The sequence below is a fragment of the Athene noctua genome, chromosome Z, assembly GCF_965140245.1.
Source record: "Athene noctua chromosome Z, bAthNoc1.hap1.1, whole genome shotgun sequence".
NCBI lineage: Eukaryota > Metazoa > Chordata > Aves > Strigiformes > Strigidae > Athene > Athene noctua.
This window is the reverse complement of record NC_134077.1, coordinates 48,007,931-48,027,405: the sequence shown is the minus strand read 5'-3', so window position 1 is coordinate 48,027,405 and position 19,475 is coordinate 48,007,931. Positions and strand designations below refer to the sequence as shown.

The 19,475-nt window shown below is 42.0% G+C and overlaps 1 protein-coding gene across 2 annotated transcripts in view; it reads right to left on the bottom strand.

Annotated features, from left to right (window-relative positions):
• The window catches only part of CHSY3 (chondroitin sulfate synthase 3), a 160,174-nt gene extending 141,783 nt beyond the window's left edge, over positions 1-18,391 (bottom strand). Inside the window, exons 1-2 of one of the 2 annotated variants that reach the window (XM_074931961.1) lie at positions 17,662-18,391; positions 15,713-15,996 (exon numbers count right to left, since the gene is read on the bottom strand). In XM_074931961.1, coding sequence (XP_074788062.1) covers positions 15,713-15,996; positions 17,662-18,370 — 993 coding nt within the window. In that variant the 5' untranslated portion in view covers positions 18,371-18,391. The remainder of the gene's footprint in view (positions 1-15,712; positions 15,997-17,661) is intronic. The other variant, XM_074931962.1, reaches the window with a different exon arrangement.
• Positions 18,392-19,475: the final 1,084 nt, after the last annotated feature.

Sequence of the window (19,475 nt, the reverse complement as noted above, 5' to 3'; positions counted from 1 at the left end):
CCCAAGAAAACTGAGTTTATCTCAAAATATGTCTGGTATCAAATCAACACTTCAGGCAACTGCTCAGCACTACAGGGTAACACAGAAGGAAGAAGGACAAGCACTATCTTCAATGCCTTCATCACTGTTGGAGGAACACAAAGCTGGTGATTCACACTCTTCCACTCCAGAATAGACTGCACTACGGATCAACACAGCAGTAACATATTCCCCATCCAACCTCAGAGAATGACATCCCAGTTGCCACCACTTACAACAGCAAAACTAAAAACACTGTAAAGGAATTGTAAGACATTCTCTGGAAGCATAAGACTATAGAAACTATATCTTAGGAAAATGTGCATATTGATTAAAAGAAAAGCTTTTTCAACTGAAGATTTGATGAAGAGCATGTAGTTGAGAAGTGTCTATGCATGTATTTCTTGATTTAATCAAGCAAAAGAAAGTAGAGCTAGTTTTCTGAGAATTCAGGAAAAAAAAAAGTTCAAAAATAATTAGAAAATATGTACTCCCTCCTCAGTAACCTCCAAAAGTTATTAATGTTTCATGCACTGAAAATGACATCTCCCCTTTCCAGGTTATGTTCAAACCACTGAGTGAAACTTTAACAGCCCACATCACTCCTTTAATGTTTGCCTTGCACATCTATTTCATTAACAAGATTTTTTTCTTTTTATAGACAAATTGTAACTGTTATTGAAACAGTTTCAATCCCACAGTAACATGGAGCAATTCTTTATGGTTCTATAGGCTTTCATGTCACTTCAAAAGCAGAAGCAAGAGCCTAAGAAAAAATTTTACTGCAAACGAGACATGGTGGCAACAGAACAGGAAGGGCAAAGCCACAGAAAAGGATAGAGGATGGAGAGAGTCAGCACTGAGCAAGGAGGCAATTTTATGGCAGAAAATAAGTCACTATATTCAGTATGTGACATACATTTAATTGAACTTGAAATTGAAGAGACTTCCCACAAAGCAGGCTAAAGAGACCAGGTGTGGGAATGTTCTCTCTCTCTCTCATTGTTCTCTCCCTGTATAAAGACAGCAAATGGACTAATACAACAGAGGAGACAAACTTTCCCTGAGTGAAGACTGACTGCCCTTAACCACACACTTTGGTGAAGTTTCCTGCTACCACATGGCTTTGTGTTTGCCAAAAGGAAAACACAAAAAAGCGGCTACAGACTATGCTATACTCAAGGGTGGCATCTCTCCTACAAGCCACAGGTTTCCTGTTACAGCTATAAGAAAAGGATATAAAAAAATAGGGATTCTGATCAAAGCAAATAGAGAAGGTAGACTGATTCCACCTCAGCTCACACCAATTGTCAAAGACAATAGCTTTAACGCCTGTGTGCTATGTTCCCCCAGAGCTTCCTCAAAAAGTTTTATGGCTCTTCTCATCATTTAAATGCCAAAAGGACACCAAACCCAGATTTTTTCATACCTAAAGATGTAGCAGCATGTAACACAGGTCACTACAATTAGCCTCCTGAGGCAGTTTTAGGTCTACAACTTGCATTAATTTATTTACCTAGGAATTTTACTTGAGTTCTGTAAGAGTTGACATCTCTCTTCCAAGAAAGCTCCCAGAGCTGCCAGGAGCAGACTGCTTGTATGATGCAAAGACTGAGCTGTTTGTTTCATATTAGTTGCAGGACTGGTGCCAACCTCAAGACACAGACGTGATCTAAACTGCCTAAGGAATAAAGATATACTTAAGATTTAATACACATAAATTTACTTCTTATTGCTGAAGTTTAAAAGCTCTGAAGAAGCATTAATGCTGGAAATAATCCTTGCATTTATGCAAACTTTGTTTTCATGGGAACATATTTTCCAACCTATCCAAAAACCTCTTTTAAAAGTCTGTATTTCATTGTAGATATTTCAAGGGAATTGCTCAAGCTGTCACATTAAAAAGCACGTGCATGCTCTCCTAGAAGTTTCTTGTATGTATATACACACACACATATATACACATACATGTGTGTGTACGTACACATATACACACAAGCTTCTTCAAGATTTAGTTCCTTAAACAATTAATGGGAGACTTCCATTTTAATTCTTCATGAATTAAAGCATTCATAAACAGTACACACAGGATTTTTATTGTTTTCCAACTTAGGTATGAAGTCATAGCATGAAGAGAGCTGCACCACAAGATCAACATACTTCAACCAGAAACATCAACTCTACCAGCAGACTCCAGTATTCATTCAGTATTTGTCTCGGCTACAAAGGTGGTAGTGCAAAACTTGAAACTACTGCAAGTTTGTCTTCCACAGATGTTCAGCTTTGGATTCAAGTAACTGACTTGAAAAAGAAAGTCCCATGCTCAAGGATAGTCCTTTGAGCTCTTTTGGGGGTTTCTGATAATCTACATTTTTATTTGCAGTACTTTCATAATGAATATCAAAAAATAAAATGGCAAATCACAGACTATAAAATTGAAAGACCAAAAGACAGCTCTCCTCTAAGATGCACTGAATTGTTTCCTTTATTTGGAATTAAAGCCCTCAACAATTAACATTATGTGTAATTAAGTTTTATGCAAGATGAAATCTTTCTTATTCACTAATCATTTCCATGCTAACAGGTAACAGACTTGGAACAACAGTTAGTATTCCACATTGGATGTGATCATGCAATACAGCACATTCCCTTTCCTACTACCACAGCATCTGCCCTTGCTGTGGAGGTCACTGTGCTTACAAGGAATATTGCCTTCACACAGGAAAAGGCAATTTTTATCTGATATTGCAACAGTTTTCCAATAGCCACAGGATTAAACACACAACTACTGTATTAGTAAATTTTAACACAAGTGAAATATTCTTCTAGCCAGAAGCTCAATAAGTGAAAATGGCTAAAGATGACGCTGACCTAGTAGCACTAACCAAATGCAAAACAGTGATGAATTTACAGTGTGATGAAGCCTTAAAAATGGTAAATGTAATCCTGAGCTGCAGTAGTGAAGCTGAACTTTGAGGGCCTGAAGAATTGACATATGAGTTCCCATACATGGTGCCATACTTAATCCCAATCACCCATTAAAAAAAAAAAAAAAAAGAGTCAAAAAGAAGGGTGATTAAGAGAACAAGAGGAACAGAAAGCATGGATTCTTGTACCTCCCCAAATAAAAGCTCTGTAGCATTTATCCATATGGATGCAAGTACAAGGAACAAAACAGGAGCTTTCTAAAGTAAATATTAACAGCTCAGAAAAGAACAAATGGCTGTACATTTGTCTCAAGTTTAAAGCACAAGTAAAGCAGCTACTTATACTTTGTAACAGTATTCCAGTGGCACAGAACTGTAAAGTGGAAAACATTGTTTTAGATGGAGCTCAATAAGTTTAGAAAAAAGAATGATGGGAAGTGTGAAAGGTACCTTAAATATCTCCTTCAAGCGTGTGAATGAATGGAAATTATCAACCTGCTAAATACAATACTGTTGCTGTTTTATTATCTGTAATGATGAACAGATGCCAAAAACTCTACTGATCATTTCTCACTACTATTTATCCCCAGTGAATAAAGAATAATTATACTATAAAAGACATAATAAATTTGAAACTGTTTAAAAAACAACAGAGCAACAATGTATGATTTTATCCTCGTACTAGTCATTAAAGCTTCTGTTCCCATATAACTGAAATACTTAATCCAGCAACTGATTTTGTTACCTACCTTCATGATCATAATGGAAGTGATAAAAATGAAGTTACTTTATTTTTACAGAACAGTATATAGTCTGCAGAGACAGCCTTATTTCAATCAAGCTGATTAATGTAATTATGGCTAAAGAGAAACAATTATAATAAAAATCAACAAGAAAACCACAAATCTCTTCCTTCCCTAACCCAGGGCATTGAATTTTATTTTCTTTCAAGTTTGAAAGAACACAGTATACCTACATTGAAGGTAATATGGCTATGAAAACTAGTAAAACCATCAGCTAGTTTGTCTTTGTTGGCCACTCCACAGATTTACAGCCGAACCTCCAAATAAATCTTTTTAAAGGCCATTTCAAAGGAAAACAGTAGCTCTCCAAATAATATTTAGCCATGGAAAATTAACAATGAAGTAATTTACTAAAATTATGAGTTTAGTACTAAACTAAACATTCCAATTAGCAACAGCAAAGTTCTTTCAATCTGAGATGAATGGGAAGCTCCTCCAGCTCTGGACTTATCTGAAGGGATGCTAGTAGTGAGGTAGATATCACAATGTCCAGAAGTATAAAACATTCAAGAGGTCCTATTTAATCAAGAACTAACCCATACTCAGGAACATATTTTAACATGTTTTTTCCTGAGGCCCTCAGTTAGATTTTTTCCCCTTCTGAATTAACAGCATTTTTCCAACAGCATACACAGCTAATGAAAATTCTCTTCAGATCAGTGTGGGAGCATAAGTGCTTTCATATCCCTCAATGAACTAGCAAAACAGTCAGTAGGTGAACACTATAGAAGGTAACTGACATGTTTAATAGACACAAAACAACACTGTGATACCAGATTCCCACATGGGGGTGAGGTTCCTACAGTCCCAGATAGGTCTAGGCACAAGAATTGTTACAAAAATCATCGCTCTCCAGAAAGAGCTGGTAACAAGTTAAATGACATACTTTTAATGATCTTTATGAATATTCAGTGCTCAAAGTGGAGCAAAAAGGCAAATGGCAATAAACTGCATTAATCCCAAAAATATTAATTCATATACCCTTCACACACACACATATATACACATCTACACACACATACACAGGGAACATCAGAACCACATTATACTTCAAGACAAAAACTCACGAAAGAAGTCTTACTTGCGAAGATGCAACCCCCAGTCATGACCAGCTGATTTGCAGTAGCTGTGTTCTAACATGCCAAACTCAACAAAGGCATGTCAGTCTGTTATTCCAGCCTACCCTCTTCCAGCATTTCCCTCTCCTGTTTCTAGCATTATGTGCAGCTAAAATAATAAAGCCACTGCTGTTCAAAACATTTTTCCAGTGATGACTTAGGAAGCTCAGGCTGGGTTGGGACAGCTGATAAGCATACTGAAGAAAGGAGATGAGCCCTTACTCATTCCAGGCTCTCTGCCCCATAAAGACCATACCTCTCTTTACATCTCTCTCCCATGACTCACCTTCAAGTATACATGCCCACAGCACAGTGTGGATAGGAATTTACTAGAGTAAGAACTAAGGCTAACAGATTTGGAAAAGGGAAGTGAGCACCAACTTACCACAGCCAGGATAGAGGAATGCCCAATACACAGTTTTGGTACAGAATTCTTTCTTAAAGGTACAAACAATAATCAATTTTTGCAAAGATGTAACACACTCTACAACTCTAAGCAAACCTCAAGCATCAAATGCCACAAAAGTAATGTATATAGACTTACAGGATCCTCTTAGGTACACTAATACTACATTTCCCAAATTTACTACAGCCACATATTAAGAAAAAATACTTTCTACTAGTCGACAGTATTTTCTATTACAGTCAACTACCCTCAGTTAGGTGCAATTATTTCCCCCTACCCCATCAAGAAAAATATCTTCAATCACAAAAGTTTTGAGTAGCAGAAAAGGAGAATCCAAAACACTAGCACCTGCTTTCATTCATTCTAGCAGGACAGATTTATACCTCACAAATTATTTTAAACAACAATTAAAAATATCAACAGCTTATAACAGAAGTGTTTCATTTGCTGAGTTGAGCACTTTCCTAAAATCTTTATTATCAGCTACATCTGTTCTAGTTAAATTCCCTGACTTACGGAACTGAGACTCATGCACTTCAGAAAATTTTACCCAAAACTGATAGAAAGTGACAGAAAAAGTCACTGTGTTTTATCATGATCAGTAATAGGAAGCTGTGCAATTCTGGCAGGATAGGAGCTGGTCCGTAACATAGTCTCCTTTGGTGATGAAAAATTATTATGTTAACAGGTGTGTTACAGTTTGTAGCTGGAAAGAAAAAGCTTTCAAGGAAAATGGAAAGCCAAAAAGCTATGTTAAATTGAAGCTTGAAATCAAAATACTCATATATACAGAACAGAAAGACACAGATACAGCTATGAAGAGAAATGAAAAACAAGCTGAAAGCTGAATTCTTAAGCTTTACAGTAGAGAAACTGCAATAAATACCTACAAGAAAAGTTTAAGTGCTCTGAAGGACCTTCACTTATGCCCCTAGGAGCCTGGTTACCAACCAGGCACAAGCTTTAAATATATCCATATGTACGTACAAATGCCCATTTCCATGCACGCAGACTTACAGTGTATGCCTCATGTAGTAGTTACGGTCACATATACTTCCACTGCATTGTGGCCATGTATACAACTAAACAAATGCTGCATTTCTTTGGTGCGTCTGCTTCCACGTATAAGGAGCTTGTTCACAAATGCTGCACCCAGGAAGGTCCCCACGGACAAACACCTCCTTGATACCAAGCAAACACTGTCAAAAGGAGCATGGTCCCTGGTGATGAAATTATTGTCCTTCAAATGTTAATCTGTCCTTGAATGGTTATTAAAAGAGTAATAATAAAGAAACAAAAAAGCATAAAAGTTTAGGTACTCAAATGCACTTTAAAGCAATCCTGAAAATATAAAATCCTTCGAACTATTAAGTGCACAAACAAACAAGGCACAAAATGACAATCCTATTTGAAAATTATTAAAAGGAATACTTTCAAGTTTCTAAATCAAACATTTTATCACAAACTAAAAATTAAAAAACCAAACAAACAACAAACAAACAAACCAAAACCAAAACCAAACAAACAATCTGTCCAGTCAGTACCTCTGGTTTTAATCTTCAGTATTTTAACTACCTGGTTAAACCAGCACATCCCAGAACTGTCATTTTAGGCTTGCTTTTTATTTATTTTTTTTTTTTTTTCCCCACAAAGGTTAGTTTACTAAAGGTAACACTTCAACCAATGTGGAAAATAACTGTGGAAAACGTGTCTTGAAAGCTCTAAATAAAAAATAAATGAAAAGGTAACTGTCCCTTCCCTAGGTTCATTTCAAGACTAAATGATACATAAAATAGCATTCAAGAAGTCTGTATCATTACCAGGCTGCTTAACCTCCTGAGAATTTCCTAAAATTATACCTCTAATTTAAGATGTTGTTTCCTAAAGTCTCTCTCTATATATATGTTTTAAAAGAATTATTAAAAGCAGGTAAAAAAATCTTTTCTTAGTGTGATACCCAGAAAGCCAAAAATACTGCAGATGGTGGAAATGAAGCCAGGGTGGAACAACACATTTATTGCTGCCCAGTTTCAAACACATACTAAAGAGTAATCAACCTGTGCACTCATCTTGAGCTTAAATCATTAGCCAGCACTGGTCAGATGGAATAAACTCCTCAAAGTGTAGCAGTTCTTGCCACATTTGAAATAATGTATGTATTCTTTGAATATTTCATGTTATATAATGAAATCAAATAACTAAATAAAACACTTTTTAGAGAATATGTTACAGCAGCATATACTGACAATGACTTAATACCTACCTTCTCACATAAGAACTGAAAGTAGGTGGAAAACAGTTCTCTAATGAGAACCACAGAATAAATACTCTGAAGACCTAAAATGATCCAGCTACACTTTATACCTATTTATCTACTTGCAAAAAACTCCCAAGAAACATACAGAACTGGAAGAGTAGCCTGAACGATTATTCTAAAAATAGAAATGTATTCTGGTTTTGATACCTAATGAAATACCTCAGTAGCACTTATTTCAAATAAGTTCTGTAATGCTCTTTGTTTACAGCATCCATTTTCCCTCTTTGTGAACATTTTCTATTTCAGTAGAAGCACGTCTTTTGATCTCATCAAAAGATGGGAAATTGTAAAGTGAAAGTCAGGAAAAAGTTACCTCTGGGAGATTTTCTAAGTCGGGGCAAGAGATACAAAGAACAGTCCAGGAAAAGTAACAAAACTCATCAACTGTGGTGTTTGGGAGGGAGCAGGAGGAGACAACCTATGAAATATCAGTGTCTTTGAGAAGACTACACACTCTGAGAAACCCTAGATACTGGATTTACCTGGCAATCTGCAATGAACACTTCAAAAAGGCTCAAGCAGGACAGTTTAACAAAACTCTTTGTCAAAGTGAGTCCAATAACCACAATCAAATCTGTACACGTGAAAGGGAAATTTATTTCAGAACACCTAGGGAAGACAAAATTTTAAAAATAAAAATAATTCTGGGAATATCTATAGAAACTAATGCTTCCCATGTGGTTTGGTTTACTCAACTTTAAAGTAAGATACAGAAAGTTGTGATAAACGTGTAAAAAGTAAAACCATCAGGATTTCATTAGTAAAACCATCAGGATTTCATTGTGCTTTGTTTCATGGACTTACTTAAAGCACCGAATCCACTGATGACCCTAAAACGGACAAGGTCTTCATCTGTAAGTCTCTTTAAAAATCAAGCTTATTCCTTGTATAATGTGATAGGCACTGTCAAGAGTGATGATGTGATGGGTTTAAATAAGAGGTTTCCTAACAAGAGTTGTGCCACAACTGCATCATCTTAAGTTGAAAGTTACTTTTAAACACACTTGCAAAGGCTTCTGCACTAGACTTCTGTGAAAATACCACCTACAATATACCAATTGCACAAATCTTGAGAAAATGCTTCCAGTAAAATGAGAGCAAACATCAGAAGAAAGTTGAACATGTTTAGAGTTAGATTTTCATATGGATTGAAAGATGATATGCAGAACTAAAGACATTTTTAATCATTTAAGAATTTTGCCTAATGTTTTTGTTTTGCTTGTCTGTGGGATGCTTTGGTAATTCAAACAAGAGCTTGTTCTTAGAGGAAAACCTTGGGAATATTTCCTTTAAGAATGTACAAACATTCAAAACAAGACTAGAAAGCTGCTAGCTAGCCCACATAATCCTGCACATAAGTATCTGCTGGCATCTTTGAATAAAATACATTAAGAAGGTATGTACATGCTTTTTTCACATCATGGACATGAAAATACACTCCCAGAGTCTTCCAGCACCTTGATAACTCAGCACCAGGACTCAGAACTACACAGCTGTCAAACTCGAAAGAGGCACAAGCAGTAGTATTTCCTCTTGGAGCACAGCAGGAAAGAGAGGACACCCAATTGGCAAACAAGCCAGAAACCTAAGATAAACTAATTCTTAACCAGGCTGAGAAACAGCCCCCTTAGGTCTTGGCTCCACAGCTAATGTAACATATCACAGAGTAGACCACTGCCATGGGCTTGTGTGAACTGGCACAGACCTTCATGATAGCTACGGTACTATCATCTGAGTTCTTGTCCCTGTTTCGGCTGGGATAATTTTCTGTTGTAGTATAACCCCACCTGGCAACTAAGCATGACACAGCCGATAGGGATAGCTCACTCCCCCCACCCAGTGGGATGGTGCAGAGAATCAGAAAAAAACAGTAAAACTTGTGGGTTGAGATAAAGACAGTTTAAAGGACAGAAAAAAGGAGAAAATAATAATGATGATGATAATAATAATAATAATAGAATAAGAATATACAAAACAAGTGATGCACAATGCAATTGCTTGCCACTTGATGACCAATGCCCAGTCAGTTCCCAAGCAGCGGTCCCTGGCCAGCTCTGCCCCAGTTTATATACTGAGCATGACATCATATGGTATGGAACATGCCTTTGACCAGTTTGGGTCGGCTGTCCTGGCTGTGCCCTCCCCCTAACTTCTGATGCCCCTCCAGCCTTCTTGCTGGCAGAGCATGAGAAGCTGAAAAGTCCTTGACTTAGTATAAAAACTACTTAGCAACAGCTAAAAACATCAGTGTGTTGTCAAAATTATTCTCATACTAAATCCAAGCCACAACTGTATACCAGCTACTATGAAGAAAATCAACTCTATCCGAGTTGAAACCAGGACAATCCTTCACAATAAAGACCCCCAAGAAAGATATCCAACTCTTGCAGTCCTGTTGAGCCACATGGGAAATGCTTAAAACCCTCATTAACATGCAAGTAGCAGGGATGACTCTGTTTTCTCACCATGAACTTCCTCAAGTCCCAGTCAAACTGGATCAAGAAGCAGCAAGAAGACAATGTGTTCCCAGGATAGATGATCCCAAGGGAGGCAACACCCCTGGGCCGTCAGCACAAACTCCCCAGGTAAAAGAGCAAATGAATGGCAGGAAGTTACTTAAAAAACCGGAGAGGGAGCAGTTAGTCTGCACAGCACAGCAGGGCAGGCAGCTCAGATAAGGACCAAACAGAGCCACACAGGGCAAGAGTAATGACCAAATTTTAGTACCACAGTTACTGCAATAGAATATGCATTTCCAGATTTGCACTTTATTTGGTATCGTGTATACAGAGACCACTGTATTATAATAGTATGGTAATGTAACTCACTTTTCTAACCAGGTGAGATCACATTAAAGCAAAAAAGTTTGATAATTACCTTTAACATTGCTGTAATCAGATAGCTATTAATAACAAATAGTTAAGAGAGCACATACACTCCTGTATCAGTAACTGGTCATTTATGCAAACAGTTCTGAGACCTCTGTGATCATCTGGTTCCTCTCCCTATACTCTCAGAGATGCCTGCTACAGACATAATTATCCACTCTTCCATGTGTTTCTATTCTAGAGTCACTGATAGCTTGCTCTATGCTCTTTAAAAACGATGTCTGCATTTATGTAACTAATTAATGAAGCTGCCAAAAACCAACAGCTGAAGTGGGGGTGGATACCGCTGCTTCAAGACTGATCATTCCAGTACCTAAATGCACAAACTACCATCTTAGCATCACCAAAGGCAAATATACCTCTAATGCTTGTTTGCTGTAGTGTTCAGCCCAAAGTTCAGTTGTGATCCACCAACACCTTCACCAAAGAGAGACAAAGCCTCAAATGAAAAATTAAAATACATCAGGAAGGAAAACTGACATAAAAAAGGAAAAGTAATTTTGTAGAAAGACAGAACATGGTTCCAGCACCTCCAGAGATAATCACAATACCAGTGCACTGCAAAGAAAACCTCTTTGAGCATGAAGTTTGATCCAGACATTTTCCCAGGATATTTCCTGTAATATTTACTGTAACTACTGGGAATCAACAACAAATAGGTTATTAGGGAGCTGTATTATTTTTAAAAGTTATAGTAATGAGACTGTATTCTATGGTTGTCACAGAATTTTGTAAAATTAAAAAAAAAAAAACAAACAACAAAACAAGGGAAAACAGATATAGACATTACTGTGGACTGCTTGCATGTTCAAGGTACAATATCTTCTCTCAATATCAACATATGCATTTCCAAAAGATCAAAAGTATATGGGGTGTTTTGTATGAATGCAGTTTTTCGTTTAAATGTAGTTTCTATGTTTAAAATCAATGTAGCAGCTTTTGGACTTGATTCTTATGTGTCGCTTCTAACTTGAGATATTCTGATTCTACAATATTTTCTCCCACACAAAGGGAAAAAAAGGCTACAAAAGAAAACCTTTACAAACTTAACATTAGAATAAATGTCTCAAATACACTGATAAATGGTCTTTAAATCTTTTTATGCTGCATTTGTCACTTTTCACTTTCTGAAGAAAAACCTCCTCTGATAGTATTTATAACCCCACACTGATTTCTGCTTGAATTGTTATAGTCACTTAATTCATGCACTGCATTTTGTCTAAATGGAACTACATTATTTGAGCTGTTATAAACAGGTTATAAATTACAAAATGGTCTTCTGAAACCAGAAACATAATTAAAAAAGGAAGCGGGAGGGAATAAAACAATTGGTCTTTCTTTTCAAATGGTCCTCTATAGTCAAGTCCCTCCTAAACAGCAAAGCAAGGAACAAGATAGCATCTCAGTTTAACTATATTTCTGTTTGCAAAGAATAAAACAAGTATGAGTCACTAAAATCAAGCTAATATCTTCATTCATTTAAAGAAAAACATTTCAAGGTTTAAAAATTAGTGGAAGATAGAATGCTAGCTTGAAATATGGCTTCTGAAAGCAAAAGGCTCTTTTTAACCTCTACTGTTATTGATTTGGGGAGACAGAAGTTGCTAACACCTAACAAAAACAAGAAGGCTTTGTAGAGATATTTTAGACAAATTTATCAGGTTTATTACACCTTAATCATTACAGCACCATTGAAACTGAAGCATAAATCAAGATACAGTTGAAAAATATATCAGAACAAGGATGGATCTTCCATAGAAAGAAAATGATCCAAGCAAAATATGATGCTTCTAGCAGATACTTCTTCACATAGCACATAGAAATAGACTAGATTTAGGCTGTGGTTCAACTGTTGCTTCCAGACAATTTGAATGTAAGCTGCTGCCAAGAAGGGTAGTTTGACACTTTCCGGCCCCTTCATTCCTGGCTGAATGTTATCACTCCTCCCTTATGATGTTCCTGCTCAGCAAAGCTTTGCTGTTGAGTACTGATTCAGCTGAAGAAAACACTTTTGGTCAGGTTCAGGTTTCAAGTGGATTCCACCCCTGCTCCAGCTCACCACCGGGCTGCACAAGTCCTGCAGAACAGGACAGCAACGGAAAGGAGCAACCACCCTTCAGTGAAAGCCACTATTTAGGTTAGCTTAGGGCAACTGCCAAATCACAGTCCAAGGACAGGTTTTTGTCTCCTCCATTCTCTCCATGTCTCCTCCAGAAGTGCCCTAAAAACTGTTATTAGATTCACCCTCTCAGCGACCCAATAACTAATTCTTTATTTAAAGTGGAGGAGCTCCATCAGCAGAGACAGAGAGAGACTCATCACCTCAGTCTTAAGTCATTTGGTATGTGGGAGACTCAGCCTTTATCCCTGGTTTCAAATCTGGCAGAATTAAACTCTAGAAAGCCCTAAGAATAAGAGTGGCTCATTGCAGGCTGGTACACCTCTTCTTTTCTCATTCATTCTGACAAAAACCCCACCAAAATATTGCCCCCCTCCCCCCCAAAAAAAGTCAAAGCTGTAACCTTCTCCTTGCCAGCAAGCATACTATGCATATAAGCTAGAGCAGCTTACTAGCTAACTCTAAATGGCAGCAGAATAAATCCTGTCAAGCATCCAGTCTCACCTACGCAAGATGAGCTTGAAAGATCAAGCATTTCAGGTTTTCTGTTCTTTGATTTCTTTCATCCTCACCAAAAAAAAAGAGACCTTCTGCTACACTTCTTAGAAAATAAATCCAGTAAAAAATGATACAGCAGTAATTCAACTCTTCTAGAGCTTTTCTGCTTCCATGAATTTTAATGGAATTGTTCCCAGTTTGTATTAGTCTTCAGCAACAGATATTAAATACAAGTAATGCATCCTCCCCAAAGCGACAAAGTTCATAAAAACCTTGTAGCACAGCAGGACTCAGTTTAATACTTACATACAACAAGAGAACTTCAGGACAAAAGTTAAACTGGCTATGCATAGGGTCCTGGCCCCAGTCTTAGGTTTTGCACACATCTATCCGAGGGAGCGATTCCCCTTCTAGCACACAGAGAGCGTTGCTGATCTAAGGCAGGAATGAAAAAGCACACAGTAACAGTTTCAATGCCCTCTTGCCACCAACTAATTTACCAACCTGTAACATACCAATCTGTTCAGATACAATATCAGGCTGCTTGAAACAACCAGCTACACTGCACAAACTATGCCAAAGCACAAATGCAACTTCTCTATCTGGACACCCTATTTTGCTCCTTACCTTCCACACAGATTTAACGCTGGGGTAGCATCCTAAGCTGTCATCTTAGCAGTCATCTGCATCTTCTGAAGCATCTCCTGTACTGGCAACAGAGTCAAAGATTCTTCTAACAGACAGAAATACTGGTCAGAAATCAGCAGCTGCTTTTGCAGTGCCTAAACCATTTTTCTCTTTTTTTCCATTCTTTATTATATAGACCTAGGGACTTCAAGAGGAACTGACAGTCAAGACTGGTGCCACTTTATTCCAGATCCCATAAAAACATACATTTTTTCCAAAAATTTTGTTTTCAGGCCCCAATTCTACCATGAAAAGATGAGCTTCTGGGCAGTCACATAACTCATTCTCCAAAACTGAAGAAAGCAAACAGATTTTTTTTTTTTCCTCTATACCACTTATGCTCAGTGCCTGGAGCCAGGATTTCCTGACATTCAACATCAAAATAAATTACAACCATACCGATAATGTTATCAGTTTTCTTCCCTTACCCAGAATTCTTCCCAAGAAGACAAACCAGAAAAACAAAATCAAAACCCCTTCCAAGATAGGACCATCAAGGCAGAATCAAAATTCTGCTACCTGATACAGTTCAGCTGGCATCACACACCCATAAGGATTTGAAAACGACCTTGTACAGACACAGCCCAAACCCATCAGAGTGTAAAATTAAGCTGCTAATGTAGTGTGCAGTTTGGAAGTCTGATTAAGAACAACTAGTCCTACGCTAATAAATAGTGTCCTATTACAGCATGATAAAAGCCTTCCCTGCTCTACCACTAAAATGGGTGTATTATTCTACAGTCTCTAAAAGTACCTTTCTATTGTGAAGAAAAGGGTAAGATTTTCACCTCTAAGTTTTCTAGTTAGTATCAACTATTCAGTATTTGCTTTCATTCATGTGTTTACATGCACTGTAGCCTACCAAACCCATTTTTAAAATGGATACCTTTCCCCAAGCCATTCAGAAAAAACACTAATCCACAAAGTTAATTATTTTTCCCGGTTTTTTGTCGTTAATAGCACATAACCTCTTTCAGTGGCCCATTTAAATGTTTTTTTCCTGCTTAATGAGGGAGTGCCACAAGGGCAAGAGTATATTAGTATTAAAGAACCAGTGAAAATAGCTAAAATTATATTCATCATATTAGCTATCACCCTTTACCCTTCCTGGCAGTTGCATGCTCAGTCTATTTTTATCTACAAAGATAGTTTTGCCACTAACCACAATACTTCCAGAGAAATAGGCCTGAATTTTAGTTATGGCATTGCAAGCAGACTTTTTGGGTATTGCAAAACTTCTTCATTACTTTAGAAAATGCTACCACTGAATGAGCAAATCCTTTGCTCCTAAAATGACTTCAGCGTAGGAAGATTTGTTAGACTGCATGTGTACATTGTATGTTATACACTAAGAAAACCACTGTTAAAAGTGTATCATAGACACAGGCAGTGTAGCAAATCTCATTTCTGTACAAGAAAAAATAATCCACCCCTATTTCTGATTTTGTCAGTGATGATCTCCACTAAAATATTACATGTGAGTAATTAAGAAAATACAAGCAATTCTTCTTCAAGTACCACAACATATTTTAAGAACCTGAAAGGCAGAACAAACAGATATGCCACATCCTTAGCCAAAAACAAGTTCTTAAAAAGATCCAGCCTGAACAGCATATGTAAAACACAGCAGCATCCTTTATGTAGAAACACTCAAGGCAATGCTTTAGCAACTTCTAGCATAGCAGTACTGACAACATGGCTGCAGTAACTGTCATAGTTGAAAATTAAAAGACACAAGTAGAAATAAATATGCTTGCAGCAACACACCATGAATGTTTTCATCTCTCCTTCCTTACACTCTGCAGTTTACATTCTGATGCATGCAATAATACATAACTATGGTGGAAAGAGACTGCAGATACAGCTACTTAGGTTGCAAGATGTAAAACTCTGTAAACAAACAGCACATTGCAATTTACACTGTCACTTACCTCATAAGACCAAACACACTGAGTTCCTCCAAACCTCCGGACACACCTACCCACCTCCACGTCTTCATGAGTGGTGTACATTTCTTGAAGGCATTCACCTATATGTGGCACCATTCTCCTGAGAACCTCCCGGCTGAAGATCATTCCTGGTCCTCCCATGCAGAAATTTTCTCCAGGCTCCAGCCCAAGTTTTCCAAGTTCTTCAATATTACCCAGACCAGTTTGTCCCAAATACAGAGGTTTACTGCTGTTCAGTGAGCGAAGAAACTCCTCCAATTTTTCACCTGAAAAAGAGAAAAGATTACTGTTATTTCTCTGGCTAGTTTGCCAGACATCTCTCTTCCTGTACCTCGAGGGTTTTTTTTAAATATAACACAGGCAGCTGAGACTATCACAGGAAATAATTTCCAAAGCAGTATCCTATACCTAATTGAGAATAATCTTAGACAAGTTTACCTTCATCAGATTTTTTTTTTTTTATTAATTAATATTACAAGGACGTTTTCATTCAGCCAAAAGCCAGAATATGGTAACAACTTCATTTTACCATTGAATCCCGTTCTGTTCAGCCCTTAGTGATGGAAAGCACTCCCTTGCTAGGACAATCTGACAATATAGTTCCAGGCTGGGGAGGAAGGGGAGGGATATTATTTTAACAGGATTAATTTTTGAAAAGACCTGAGCAAATCTAAATTAATCAAGACAAATGTGTTTTATTACAGAGCCATTGTAGGAACAAGGTAAAATTTGGGCTCCTTCCAAAGTACTTCCAGTGCTACAATGTCTACACACTTCTTCAAACTTCCTACCTATTTAAGAAATTGTGATTTCAGTTCTACTTGAAATTAAAAGTTTCTGGGTAGGTTTAGCTCAGAACCTTGGAGCCACTCAAAGACAGGTTCATTACAACTCGAAAATGTGCCCAAAGAAAACACTGACAACTTTTATGTCTGCAGCCGAATACATACATATATATATAAATATATATACGTGTGTGCGTGTGCGAGTATTTCACAGACAGCTGACAAGCAAGCAGCCCATTAAACAACTCAAGCAAAATCAACTGACAAATAGGGATGTCCAGGATTACCTCCACTTAAAGTGCCAGCAACAGTGTGAGCAACCACGCTCACAGCCTTACATCTTCAGCCTCTTTCTTCCCTAAGAACAGGACACTGCACGGGTGACGGCTGCAACAAGCGCGGACCAAAGGAAAGAGGGCTGCAGAACATCATTTCCTAATTGCTATACAACTCGCACGGGAATAGGGCGAGGAGTTTCCAGGGACACACGCTGCAAAGGAGAACAAACAGCCTTCCAAGTGGCCTTCGGAGGCCGCGTCTCCTCAGCGTCGCGTCGCGAGCGTCGGCGAGCCAGCGCAGAACCGCTAGTGCTGGAAACACCATTTCCGAGGAGCACCGAACCGAAGCCGCCGGGCCGAGCCGCCGCCGGCCGCCTGCGTACGGGCGGCGGGACAAGGCGATACCGAGACCCTCACGCTGCGCAGCCGATGGCGGCGGGCCGTGGGGCCGGCACCCCGCGCCGCTCCCCTGCCCACGCCCAGCCTCACCGCCCCCCGGGCCGGGCCGGGCCGGGCTCTCTCCGCCAGCGCACAGCTGAACCCGCCCCGCAGGGCCGCAGCACCGGGAGCCCACGCAGCGGCCGCTCACCTTTCCCGCCCTGGTCCGACCCGCCGCCCCAGTCCCTCAAGGGGCCTCGGCCTGCCCAGAGGCGTCCCGGCCCCGCTGGGGCACATCGGCGCTCTCACCGGGGCCGCAGCGCCGGGGGCTGGCAGCAAACGCCGTCCGGGCGGGGGATGGATCGAGGCAGCCTCTGCGCGCCCCCCGCCCCGGGCGGGAACCGACTCTTCCCACCTCCGGGGGAGCCCGCCGGGCCCCTCGGCCACCGCCCCCCTCCCTCCCGCCAGCGGCTGGGAGCTCCCCAGTCACCTTTAATGTAGACGTCGTCGTCCGCCCGCATGAACCACTCGTACTTGTCCAGGTAGTGGTCATGCATGTACTTGATCATCATGAAGGACTTCTTCTGCGGCGGGTAGGAGTCGTCCACGCCGGGCAGGGCGACGACGGGCAGCGGGGGCAGCCCGGGGGGCGCGGCGGAGCCCTGGCTGGAAAAGAACTCCACGCGGCCCGGCACCGAGGGCGCCCACGTCCGCTGCGCCGCCACCGCCCGGCTGCCCAGGTACTTCTGGGCCGTCATCACCCCCACGTAGAGGAAGTTGCGGGGCTTGGCGCAGCCCGGGCCCCCCCCCCAGTCCCCGCTCCCGTTGTGGCTGCTGCCGGGCCGGCCGCTCCGCTTCTCGCCGCCTTCCTCCTCTTCCTCCGGCTCCCCGTCCCCACCGGCGGCGGGGTTGGAAACCGTGCCCTCCGCCGCCGCCGCCGGCAGCTCCCAGGGGTTGCTCCTGAAACTCGTGCCGCCCAGCACCGCCGCTGCCTCCGCGTGCTGCTCGCCCAGAGCCGCCGCGTCCCCGGCCGCCCCCGGCCCTGCCGAACGGCCGTAGTAGGAACAGAGGCTCGCGCCGCGCCTCTTCTTCTCGCTCAGCTCGGCCACTCTGGGGGCGATAAGCCAGGAGGCGGCGGTGAAGCCCAACACCAGCCCCAGCACCACGCTCAGCCAAGGTCTTCGGGGCCGCGCTGCCATGGCGCGGGCGGGGCGGCCGCCGGAGCGCCGCTGCTGCCGCCGCCGCCACCGGCGTCCACCGCGGCCTCCCGCCGGCGGCGACCCCCGTCCCGCGGCGGCCCCGGGAGCGGCGACTGCCGGCGCGCCTCCGTGCCCCGCCGCGGCGGCCCGGGCGGCTGCGCTGCCCCCGAGCCAAACTTCTCCGGGCGGGAGGGCGGCGGAGCACTAGCAGCGGCCCCTCCGCTCCGCTGGCACCTTGTCACCGCGGCGGCTGGTCCCTCCCCGCCCCTCCCACCGCTCTGCCTCCTCCACACGGCAGCGGCGGCCCCCGCTCCGCTCTCGCCGCTGAGCCGGTTCCCTCCGTGGCTTCCGAGCGCCTCACCCCGGAGGGCGCCGCCGCCGGTGCCCGAGCCGCGCCGGGGAAGTGGCGGCCGCCGCCGCCGCTCCGGAAGGAAACGATTTTTTTCGGAGCCGCTCGCGGATCCCCCGCGCCGCGGCCCCGCCACGCTCCGGCGCCCCGCTCCACCGCCGGGGCCGGGGCCGGGGCCGCCTGCCCGCCGGGCGGTGGGGCGGGGGTGCCCTGGTCGCGCCGCTTGGCCCCGGTGCGCCCCGCTGCCGCCGCCTCGTCGGGAGAAACCGGAGGCTCAACTGCGGCCGCAAGCCTCACATCGCCCGAGGGCGGCCAGGGGACGCCGTGTGGGACCATCCTGCCCCGGTTTCTCATCCGAAGGGTGGTCATGGAAAGGCAGGTCAGGGGTGCAGTTCTAGGAGGAGAGAAGCCGTCTGCTCGGCCCCTGCTCTACCCTGCTTCCCGGCCCCGCACAGCTAACAACTTCGCAGCCAAGACCTGTAGCCCTCCCTGACCATGTCTTTTCCTGTGGCGTGGATTCCCACAGCTTGAGTGTATTACTACTATCACGAGCTCCAAGATGCTGGGCCATTGCGTCCTTCCCCTACCGACCTCAGGGTAAGTGCACTGTTCACAGCCAAGGATGACCGACGAGGAATTTAAACGTCCAGGACACTGTGCCTATAGGAACAGCTTTAATTCTGAAGTTTAAGATCTCCCTCATACCCTCCACACTTACGTGCATTCCTAATTTAATTGTGCAAGATGCACATCTCC